This window comes from Bacillus rossius, chromosome 8 (genome assembly GCF_032445375.1).
Source record: "Bacillus rossius redtenbacheri isolate Brsri chromosome 8, Brsri_v3, whole genome shotgun sequence".
Classification (NCBI taxonomy): domain Eukaryota; kingdom Metazoa; phylum Arthropoda; class Insecta; order Phasmatodea; family Bacillidae; genus Bacillus; species Bacillus rossius.
The window spans coordinates 68,910,184-68,923,137 of record NC_086336.1 but is presented as its reverse complement, the minus strand read 5'-3'; the positions used below and the strand labels follow the sequence as shown (position 1 = coordinate 68,923,137).

At 35.0% G+C, this 12,954-nt stretch overlaps 1 protein-coding gene across 2 annotated transcripts in view; it reads right to left on the bottom strand.

The window, feature by feature from the left end:
* The window catches only part of LOC134535227 (uncharacterized), a 189,428-nt gene extending 178,899 nt beyond the window's left edge, over positions 1–10,529 (bottom strand). For both annotated transcript variants that reach the window (XM_063374288.1, XM_063374289.1), the window contains exons 1-2: positions 10,100–10,529; positions 6,553–7,440 (exon numbers count right to left, since the gene is read on the bottom strand). In XM_063374288.1, the coding sequence (XP_063230358.1) occupies positions 6,553–7,358 (806 nt within the window). In that variant the 5' untranslated portion in view covers positions 7,359–7,440; positions 10,100–10,529. The remainder of the gene's footprint in view (positions 1–6,552; positions 7,441–10,099) is intronic.
* Between the last annotated feature and the right edge of the window lie 2,425 nt (positions 10,530–12,954).

Below are 12,954 nucleotides of genomic sequence, written 5' to 3'. Positions count from 1 at the left end.
TGTTTTGCTAACTTGTAAGCCTTGAAATGAATTCTATTAACAACGGACTTGCAATTTCGACCTACCTACTCTCAGTGTAAAATCATGCAGAAAATAAATTCCCAAAAAACAACCTTGGTGCCTTGGCCCCCTGGGATCCCCCCCCCCCCCCCCTTTTCACCAAACACATGAAGTTTTAAAAAGTTGAGACCACGGTAAATGTTATCTGGGTGGTCCAAGGTGAGCTGTTGCAACATTTGTGATCACAAACCACACAGGCAGTGAGTTGAGAATGATATCTAGAACTGTCCTAACCTTGTTCATGTAACTTTTTTTTTTAATACAAAGTTCTCTTTTCATTCAAACTCCCTTCCGAAGTAAATTCACGTATCTGCCCAAAAAAAAAATATACGACAAAAAAAATGAATTTGAAAGCAAACAGCGGGCAGTGGTTCTATAGCCCATCCTCCAAATGAAATTCTGCATGGGCTCCCGCCAAAATCTCTTGCATTGTCCTGGGCATATCTACATGGCATGTAAAGTTAACAAACATACTAACCACGAAGACAGTTACAAACTGAATTTCGAAATGTAAATAACGAGAAAGTTGCTTAAAAAATTCAGCAACCAGTACAGTACTCTGAATGCAAACGTAATTCGGAGGAAACGCAGGTGATTAAAATTTACATCAGCGAAAAATTAAACTACTAATTTAGTTAAAAACTTAAAAGTATACATGTTTTTATGCTTCAACAGCCTACAAAGGGATTTGAAATTCGTTCTACAAACAATAAAAGTTCCAGACACTTGAAAGAAACAATTTTTTTTTCTAGACAAACACTGCTGCTTTACGTAATAAAACTTTTCACTGCCGCCTGCAAGGCCGAGTTACGTAACCAGTACATTCTAATTTAATAGACCTTGAAAGCCAACAAGCTTCTCTTTTATTACGAACATCAAGGTCTTTCTGCAAGAAAAAAAAAGGCCTGCAAGAAAAAAAAAAGGCCTGAAAGAAACGATGGTAGAGAGATTTTGGCATGGAAACAATACAAAAAAAAACTTTAATTTTTGTTAATGTAACCATGATGTTTTAAAAATATGTACACAAAATAAACTCTATGTAACATTTAAGTATTTTAATGGTTGTATAGCACATTTTAATCATTTGAAACCCTTAAAAAGCAGAAATTCGAGGCCTGTGTGAAAAATACACTTGGGACCTATTGTTTTTTTGATAATTCTGTGGTCAGCCCTGCAGAAACAACCGTTTTGCTAATGTCCTGTCTGCCCAAATTTCAACAAATTGCAGAATTTGACTTCAGGAACCAGAAGCAACTTATTTTTTGACATTTCTGGATATGTACCACACCTACACCGGATTAGTCAATTGTTTCACCCAACAAAATGCCAGTACTTACAATGAACGGGAGGGATTGGGACTCTGTACATCTGGGGAATTCACTGGTATATTTGTTTGGAGAAGAGATGCAACACCAAATGTGGAAAACTGTCCCTAATAGTCAGCCAGACTAAATCTTGCAACATTCCAAATAGTACAAAATAACTGCTCAGATAAGTATTAAGTCCAATATCTATTCAAAACAACACAGAAGAGTTAGACTCAGCCCCTTAATATTCCTATAGACAATTTAAATCAGTCTGCATGGAGTGCCCACATTTACTTAAGTACCTTCATCTCAACAACTTTGCTTGAAAGGAATAGCATCCCACTAATGTTATTTCAAAGTTTTCCTCTGGCTAGGTACAACAAAATTTAAACAGTATGCATTATTTTTTTTGTTGAAAGCTCTTTCACAAATATGCCAAATATGCTTTGTCAGTCAGTTAAACCACTACACTATCAACCTCTAAATCTTGAAGATCCTATCATAGCATTACAGGCCATACCATTTCTAGACCATAGACCATGCTACACACTTGAGGAATTGTAAACTGTTCATTGACAGATTGCCTGTTAGGTAAGAGGCTATTTTTCCTTTTGACTAACATAAGCTCACAAAGTATTGAGGTGAAGTTAGCTTTGAATCATAACACGTACCGTTATAGTACTGTGCGACAAAACTCAGGTAAGACTGAACAAGGGCATAATGCAAAAACAGCATAAAATACTTATGATGCCATATTAAATATTAAACTATAGATTCAACGAATAGAAATCTGTATCACATGGAAAAGTGTATAAGATGTACTCAGATATAAACTTTTTAACTTTCTCATAATAATGCTGATATTACCAAGTTTAATGGGCTTTAAAAATTCAACAGAACTTTATACCCCATTATGGGTACATAATCTTTAATTATGCAGATTTATGCACTAATCAGCATATTAGCTCAAGGGTTACACAGGCCTGTGTTCATTATAAGCTTGAGATACAACATATAGATATCTGTATCATATGGAAATGTTTATAACCTTACAAACTCTAACTTTATATTATGATTTATACACTAAACTGGCACAATTATTCAGAATCAACTGATATCATCCAAGTTAGAGGAACTAGAAAATTAACACACAATTTTGTACCCTATATAGGGATACTTAACCTCTAAGAATGATCTTTTATATAAATCAACATATCAGTTACAGGGTTACACAGGCTTGTATTTAACAATAATTTCATTTGGCAGTTTTAATCTTAATTTGGCTGACATCACGAAGTTGGAGTTATATGATGAAAACCAAATTGTCTAAGCTATACAGAGATCCCTGCAACACAAAACTGCCATGTTGTACAGCCAGTAAACCATAAACAAAAATTTGTACATAACAGTGTGCTTAATACGCATATCTACCACTTTAGACAACATTTCAACTTCAGGTTAAATTAGTTTATAGTGAGTAATATTACTGGTGAGATTGAGCATGTTTTGAATTGACATGTTAGCTGGGGTACAAGGAATAAATATAAACAATCTGACCTTAGATTAGATCAGGTTTCAAAAAGCTAAATAAGTTCTGTGTCTCACTGGCCTTAATGCCACACTCATTTTGTATCCAGCATTAAAAATGCTTCTGTACTTGTGTTTTTATTTCTGGAATATCACTCACAGAGGTTGTGTAATTTCTCCCGACAGCTCCTGTTATATTTGTGGTGAATACACAGTGAAAAGTCAAAAAAGAAACATACGTGAGGTTGTGAAGAAAGCTTATTTTGCATATTCCAAATATAAACTTGGAGAGCTCCACCACATAAAGTGTCCAGAAGATACGAGGATGATCTTCGTTGATGGTTTAAGGGTAAGAATAACTAATTTCATTTTGGCATTCTATGATATGGCATGAATAAAAAAATCACACAACTGACTGCTACTTCTGTTCATTAGATATGAAATTATTTAATACAAAAAATTAAAAGAATATATCTTACCCTAACCTTAACTCAGTTATTCATCCAGTGTCCAATAGCTCTGAAAAACCCTCTATTTAGATGACATCCTGAGTGAGTCAGAGGAATCAGACACATCAGCTTCCCAGAACAAATCTAGCTAAAATTTTCCTGTTGACGAGGGACCTCAACTTTTTTCTCAGAGTGAGCTCAACGATTAAGTAAGAGACTTAGAAAGATGCAGCTGAATTGCTAGGTTTAAGGCTAAAAAACATAAAACATGCTATCATCTGGGACCTCATTTATGTTGTACAGGCATAAAGAGAAAGAATTTACTCTGTTTTTATCCAAGAAAGAAATCAGGTTTATGGATGGTTTGTGGAGATTTAAAAATACCATCCATGTTGTTCAGTCAGCAGGGAGGTTACACAAAATATCCTTGAATTTTTTGTTTATGCGATAGCAGAGCCAGACAGCTGCACTGGCCACAACCTGACTGGCCACCACGAGAGAGTTTAACCCGCGCGAAATATAAAATTATATTTAATTTGGGCTTATAAAGCAGTTTGACAAATCACTGCCAACAGATGGGGATTGTTTCAGATCTGTGTTTCAAGTTCCCGAAACTGTCTGAAGCAAAGTTAAAAGAGGGAGTGTTCACTGGGACCGACATCTGATCCCCTTTTTTTTGGAAACAACGGGAGAAAAGGAAAAAAGAAGCATGGGACTCTTTCAAGACTATATTGCACTAGGTTTTTGGGGAATACTAAGGACCCTGACTACACAACCATTGTACAACACACACTGGTTGCGTGAGAAGCTCAAGGATGCAAGATGAGCTTTAGTTCAATTATTATGCTCCATATCGACTATCTTCCTGAAAACTCGGGAGCCTACAGTGAAGTACAGGGTACATGGTTTCACCAGGATGTCCATGATATCGAGAGACGTTACCAAGGAAGAAGGAATGCCAATATGTTAGCCGACAACTGTTGGATGCTGAATCAAGAAATCAGATAAGGAAATTTGAAACGAGTTTGGAGAAGCATCAAAGAGAAGAAAAAGTTTCACAAGAAAAAATTAGTATACCTAAAATTGTATATAAATAAATACCTATCTGAAACAAAATTTTTGATTAGTTGTAAGATTAGTTGTTTAGTTCATTGTAATAAATGTATTTTTTATCAAAAATTTATTTTATTTTGGAAAAATACCTATACATACCTGATGAGTTGTTATGAAAGTCATTTTTAGAATCTGCTACCTTTAAAGCATATAATTTAGCAAAAAAATCCTAAGCAACATCATACAAAGTTACAAATAGCCTATACATTTTTCATGCAAAATTTGATACGAAGAGACATCCAGGATTTGTTGTAACATGGCAAATCTCTTTTACTGCCAAACAAATTATTCCTTATAAATATCAGTTTTATTTATTGAATGTATAGTTCGTTATGTAAACAAACTCATGAGTTAACATCAGAATCAATAATTGTGGTTATTTAATAGTAAGCTACTTTTTAAAATTAAAATCTACTGCAATTTAGACTTTCTCAATTACCATAGGCTGAGATATCAAATAAACGAAGGCACCTTCAACAACAGCTGACCTCATTCATCTTTCCCTTTCTAGGAATTTTGTTGCTGTCTCCTATTCGCAAACAAATGGAATTTACCATGATATTGATAGGTATGGACAATCATTAAAGCCAGATGATCACCTGGGTCATTGTGGAAGTATTAGGTAGTCATGCTTTTGATGTAAGTACGTTGAATTGTGAGCACTTCTGTTTGAAGGCCCTATTAAAAAAAAAAAAAAAAAAAAAAAAAAAAATTTTTTAAAAGGGCCTAAACGAAAAATGACAGATTAAAATCTCTTCAGGTTATTCAAATCTTTGCAGTTATTTTTCAATGATAACTAACTGTTGCAAGAAATATATTCTAAATTTAAGTTTTCTAAGGCATCTACTTCATTAGCATAATACTTTTCTAACTGTAGATTGTTACTTTATCCATCAAAAAATAGAAATCAAATGGAGCTGCTGTCACTCAACACACTGCATTCTAAACGAAAAACACCATTTAGTTAAAGAATGCCATATGTTCTATACGACAAGGATGTTAGGGGAGGCACAAAATAACTCTTTACAAAAAAATTTTCCACCATTTGAACTGATTCGTGCTCCTTATAATTCCATAATATTTACAATACTAATAGTGTTAATTTAGTTTTAAAATTGACAAATGTGAATATAACTCCAACACATTACATATTTAATAATTATTTTCTATCATTAATAAATATAATAACTTATCCTAAACCCACATCACACAATTTCAATTTAAAAAGATGTGCGAGAATATGCCTGGTCTTTAAATAACCAAGTCCCAAAGATAGGTATGAAATCTTTTAAGGTTTAATGAATTAAATTCATCGGCAGTAACTGCTTGGACGCTATGGTTAGAATACTCAGATTATTTGCCTACCACTAATGGCCAATTGCACCATTGTGCTCATCAATCCACAATCCACTGATCTAAGGTTGAATCATCTAAATGTTGCACCATCACAGAATGAGAGTAGTGACTACACCAACTTTACTCGTGTGAACCCAAGTTCATACATTTTTAAATTGCTGCACCAGTGTCGAAAAAATCTTTGGCACATTTAAATTTGTGGGCTGGATTTATCTGAAGTCGCTACAATTGACAGTACCATGGAAAGCATACAAAAAAATTGATACTGTCCTGCTTCAAATATAAACTAAAAATTAGCACTAAAAATAACTATATAAAGATTTGAATTTTTTTTTTTTTAGCTGTTTTAATGTGTGATTGTGTGATTTATCACCATCATTGGTACTTCAGAGCTATGTTTTTAACAGTAAGCATCACAGGCACTCTTGTGTCGATCCTTTAATTGGGCAGGAAATTCAAGGGGTAATATAAACACAAGCCGGCATTAAATTTTTTTTACTCTTCTGATGCAATCTTTTCACGTAAGTACCCAATTTACTTTCACTTTCTTTACTAGACTACACAGTGACATTACATTTTAAAATAAAACAACAAATAATTTGTTAATTCTTCGTATGTTATGTGGGAAGGTTATCTCCTTTTGGCTTATTCAGAAGCATAAAACTATACCACAGCCTAAAAACTACAAGCACAACACACTCCATGCTCGGCATGCAGCATGCAAGAGGATGTGGACTGACCTAATGTACACAACTGATCCGTTGGAAACAATCCTCTTCCAGCCCGGCGGCACAGACACCAGCTGCTGCTGAGGGGCCTCCGCCTGGGGCAAGGCCATGGCCAGCACGATGTTGCCCAGTGGCTGGGGCAGAGCCCCGCCGGCCGCCCCCACCATCACCACGCCCGACACCAGCTCCGGCTGGCTGTCCACCGAGCTCAGGCTGCTGCAGCTCGACTCCGCCGTCTCCGAGCGCACCGAGTCGCACCGAGGCAGCCCCCCCGCACCGCTCCCCTCCGCCCCCTCCCCCGCCTCCGGCTTGTGCTCCGGGCACGACGCGGCGATGCGCGGCTGCCCCGGGGCCTGGGCGGAGTAGCCGTTGCAGAGCTCCCCGCCGGCGCTCTGCCCCGGGTCGCCCAGCGTCTTCAGGGGCGTCCCGAACCCCTGGTCGAACAGCGCCCCCGCCTGCGCGTCCCCGCCGGCGCTGTACACGATGTTCCCGAACATGTTCGGGCCGGCGCAGCCGTGGAAGCCGTTGGCCTGCGGGATCTCGGCGCCCGTCGCGTAGAACCCGGCCTGGTGCTGGAGGGCTACGCCCCCCGGCCTGCCGACGTACCCGTTGCCGGGGGGCTTGGCGGCCTTCGCCGCGGGCGCCGGGCCGGCGCCGCCCCCGCCCCCGTTCTGCTGGTGGTGGTGGTGGTAGGCGGCGTCCACATTCTGCTGGTTGACGGCGTACGCGAGGTTCTCGTTGGACAGGTACACCACCACGTTCTGCACGCCGGGCTGATGCTGTACGTGGTGCTGGTGCGGCTCAGGCTTGCCGGCCATGGTCCGAGGATCGCGCTGCGACGGCCAGCCGCACCATCACTGGTGCAACACAATAGACACTGGCTACGATTCCGGGCAGCGTCTGGAAGAAAAGAAAAGAAAAGAAACATCACACCACTGCCACTCCTCTATGGTTCTTCCTTGTGTCATCAAAATTACAATCTGGAATATTAATCATTTTGGTTATATACTTACAAACAATACAGCTGTAACAGGAATTGTGTAATCGATTTTTAAAACATTTCTTGCATTTACATATTAAGAAAAAAATGTAGTTTATTTCACACCAAGCAATTCAAATAGTTTTAATAAAAACAATTTTTTTATAACTGAAAATTTTGAAAAGGGATTTAAGTGCTAAAATATTACCCATTTTATTACCTTAAGTAAGGTAAGTAGGGCCTTCCTATGCTCATTAAATTTTTAACATATAAGTTATTGTTTTGGTTTTTGGAGCATTTCAATCATTCCTACATAGCTAAATTTTACAATCCTAGTGCTAGTTTGTTACTTAATGGATGAAAGGCTTACTGCATCATAATATGTTATGAAAATATATCACTAAGGGCTTTTAGGTTTGGAAATAAAATAGGTTATCAAACATTTGTAAAAGTTTATCTTGTATTCATATTTATCCTTTGATTGTGATGGAATGATCCTGCACAGATTAATCGTTTAGTAAGTACATAATACCTCTGTTTTTATTTGATCATTGACGGAACCTGCACTTGATTCATAAGAATGAATTATGATCATAAATTAAATGCAAGTAAAAAAACACAAGCCCTGACAATTTTAATCTAATGCGATTCACGAGTTTCTGTTTAGCCAGAATCTTTCTATGTACTAAATTAAAACAGCAAGCATAATTTAACACAGGATCAATATATATAAAAGATCATGCCATCAGGATAAACAGCTAAAATTGGATAGGTGATATGGAACAACAAAAATTAACTAATCAGTTCATTTGATACTTAAGGCCCAAGTTAGATTTAAAGATATTTTGAAAAACTACATTCAACTTCACCACAAGTAAACTGGGTAATATTTGAGTTTTCTTAATTCCTAAGTTCTACAAAAATTGTTAGTATTTTACAAATAAAAACAGTGGTTGATATATACTTTATTTTAGTTTATTACAACCATATGTTGTGTGTAAGCACAAGAACATAGGAGAGATTAAGAAGAAAAAAAAAGACCAATAAAGAAGTAATATTTATTTGTATCAAATAATCATCAGTAATGTCAAGACAACTAATAGTTTAACTGGCTTGCAAGTAAGAAGTCCTATTTTGTCGCAAAATAAGTCTAAAAGTGGCATATGTACATGTTTTAGATTATTTTATATTGTCCCTATGAAAATATTTATTTTTGCAATATAAAATGGGGGATTCACTAGCTCAAAAATTTAATTTTTCAGAGCTTTTAAAAGCAGAGTTTACAATATTCACAAAGCTTTAAGCCAATCACAAGATTTTATAACAGCTCTCTTTTGCATGCAAAATTTTTTTCTGGTAATCAAATTTCCCAAATAGTGATTTTGATCTAATGTTTCATAATTTCCCCACAAAACCGTATTTAGTACCTACTTTTAATGTTCCTAACATAACCAAACCTTCAATTTATTTTATAGTATTTTAAATATAGCTAACCTAGCCAACCACACACACTATTTAAATTTTCAATTATGCTAACCTAACCTAACTTTAAAATTGTAAACTACCACAAAATTACTTGAAATACTGTAATGCTGATAAACAGAACTGTCAAGGGTGACTCCAAAATATAACCATTTATAGCAACAAGCACTTTTAACAGCATGGTCTATCTTGAATTAGTCAAAATGAAAATGTTACCTTGCTTACTGATGCATTCTGCTTTCAGTGTTATTAAATAAACTAATTAAAAGTGCGTAAAAAATTATATTTCCCCCCTGGCTTAAAATTATGTTAAATGTAAACAAAAAGTGTTACCAACTAAGTAACAATTATTTCTTTAAGATTGAAAAAAAAACATTAGAAAGGTTAAGTACAATGCATAAAATATCTGTGTACAAAATGTTGTCTAGCATTGCATTTGTATGGGTTATTGCAATTATAGTTAAGCCGTAAGTCTAATAGCTTAATGTGTGTGAACATAGTAATACAATTTTTAAAATATGCATTTAAAAGTTTTAAAAATCAATTTCATAAGATAAGATATTATAATTTCCCAGAATCTGTACTTAATATCAAAAGCAAAATGTCCAATTAAATCTCTAAAACAAGTAAAACCGTGATTAATTCGTACAGAAAGTACCGATTAAAAAATATTCTCACTTAGTACCTAAGTATAAGGGTAATACATCTATATACGTCGCACAAAAATACCCGAAAAATTGAACGTTACTATTTCACAAAAAAATACTAAAATTCATGTAACAAATACGAAGTTAAAATAATATATATTTCATATAACATCTGTGCACTTTCATAGTACCTTCTAGAGGCATATTTTACTAAGTGTGTCTAAACATCAATTTTAAAACACTATAACACAATTATCTAAACGAAAAAAAAATTCAACCTATCCATATGTACGGTATCCTTAAAACGTATTTTCCGCAAAACGGAGTAAATGTATCATTTAAAATGTCAAAGTGTTAAATCGAAGTAGCCAATGCTACGTTAAATTTCAACTCGGTGAAAAATATCGGTTAAACACTCCACAACATAAACATTCACGTTCATATTACTCACCTGCATGTCGCGAATGATTTAAACAAAACCACAGACTTAATATGGCCCCAATTTGACATCACACTAAAGCAGATGTGCGAACTTCCAGGGCCCTCTTCATGCAACTCCAAGTTGTTTTGATATCAATGTCATCAACACAGCAATCACTGAAACCCACACCTGCGCAACTGATCTTGTACTTGCTATCGTAGAAACACACGCGTAATTTTGCAACCAAACTAACACTTATTTAACGAAATCAATAATCCATATTTCACGATAAACGTAGAAAAACACTAAAACACTACATATCATCCGTCAACATTTCCCTCCACAATATATTAACATATGTGATGTCGGATAAATATGGTTCCCTTCTAAACTCCCAAAATGCCTTGCGCTATCTCCAAGCTTGAAGTTCCATCATGCAATTTACCTGAAACAATCGAGCAATAAATGTCGTAATCGTAGAGTCGTAATTTCGAGACTACGTTCGAAAACACAAAAAGGTTATGTAAAAGATTTTAACAAAAAACTTAAAACACTTTTTATATTATCGGTAATGCACAGTATAAATATTCATTCAATGTGTAAAAAGAAAATATTTAATTTCACCTGAATATATATTATAATTTAAAATGTCTAGGTTAAGTTTACTAGCGCTACCTTGTGAGAAATGTATGAAATAAGTTACTGTTTACACCTAAATAAATAAAAATATATATAAATTTAATTTATATGAAATTTTATGAAAACCTCTAATGAATGAACTTAAAAATATTAAAAATAAGGTTTTTAATTTTATTTTCAATAAGCAATGCAAGCAGAAAATGTTATGTGTTCTAAATAAGAAAAATTTTTAAAACACCTATTTTAAAACTACCATAAAATTGTTGTTGATAATTGGTTGTTAAATATTTTTGGGTAATATAGCTCGCACAAAAATCAAATAAAACAATATTTTAATGTAAACCTAACTAAACAAAAAAATGGGGGCTGCCAATTCTGCATTATTGCAAGTGTTTGTTTCTTTAGCTAATTGTTGCACCATAATAGTTAGACATCCAAAACAATGCTTGAAGCGTCGTGTTAGCATTGTGGAAACTTTTTTAAACAAATTTATTTAAAAATAAAGTGATTTTAACTACGGATATTTTAATTCATACTTAATAACCATTATCAGACACCATCATGCACCATTTCCACAATGTTTTGGGCTGAACAAGATGGCGGTCATAAGGTTAAAAGTAGTTTTACCTTCGACTAAGTGAAAAACCAATCCTGGTAAAAATAGTTTGATCATTGAACCATTAAATCAAAATGTGTTATGAGTAAAGCGGAATAAAGCTTCACTACGGACCACACATTATACAAATATTTTAAAAATGTTACATTAAAATAAAACAAATTATGATTTTTATAAATTGTTATAGAAATAAATTTAAAGTTTAATTTCGTATTTAAAAGAAATAAAAACTATAGTAAATAAATAAATTTTATTATTCCAAAATTAAATATTATGACTTTTTAAAACACATACGTATATTAAAGCAAACGATACATAAAAAATTGACTAAGAGGTTAGGGTCAACTTAAGTAGCACAAATGTTTAAAATATACTGCATTAATGTTGCATTAACATTTCAAAATATTAGTTAAGTAATATTAAAGTTCTATACTTTAACACTGATTCCATTTTAGGCCAAGGGCACATTGGGTATGCCATTCATCATCTTTGGTTATTAATTGGATGAGCCTAATAGAATTGTGCCCAGTGAGAGAGATTAAAATGTTTATAAAAGTGAAATAACTGAAATAGTGTTAATATGAATGTCATGTGCAAGATTAATCTTATATATCATCCTATATATAAAATATTTTTTATGGGCACTAGTCATCCAATATAACCGGGGAGGGGGGGGGGGGGGTGGGCAGGATGCTGCACTTACATATTTATTGCCGTAATATTTAACATTAGGAGGTTCAATAGTGTGCACAGAGAATATTTTGAAAAGGCATTAACTACTAAAGCCTTGTACTCATGGCACATGACTTGGCAGGCCTGATCCAAAGTTTACCTTACATCTCGTGGGAACGCAGCCTCGTTATTGCTCAGGGTAGCTTGACCTGTCCTGGGAAATGTCAGTGAATGCTTGAACATCAAAGACTTGTCGCTCGTGCTTTAACGTTTGACAAGCCGCAGTACGGCCTGGGCACAGATTTGCCAAGGCACTAAATACAGCAATGGTGTGACTGCATGTTCTTTATTGGCAGCTACTTGTGTAGGAGCACCCGTCTCCGGAAGACTGAACTTAATTTAACAACAGTTTGTTTGGTTTCTTTCCTGGGAAACTAGGAAATGAAAACTATACATGTAATGAGGCGTGCAAGCAAATCCCACTCGACAATGGCGATCCAGTTCATAACACGAGAGGGGTCATTTTTTATATTCAAATTTTTTTTTAATGGTGCCATAAATTAACATTTGTTAAGTATTATAAAAACATTTATGAAAAATAAATTTTTGAACAATAATTTGTGATTAGTAGTTATCCATCTTCTCCCAGTATTCCTCTGACCACAAAGCAAAGTAACGTTAACATTTGCAACTCAAATGTTGCAACAATTATTTTCTTTGTAAACCCGGCAATACGGTGTACATTTAGAGGCAACATAACCTAAAATTCACATACGTTTAGCAAGTAAATAATATGTTGGCAGTGAGTCATGGAAGAAAACTCTCCTTACATGCAGCAATTTTAAGAAAGTTCTACATCTGTTCAAAATAAGTTGACCATGTACTGGTTAATGAGAAATACACACTATTCTCGTCAAATTGTGTAGACCAGTTAACGTGCAACGTAGCAGAGCCGAAT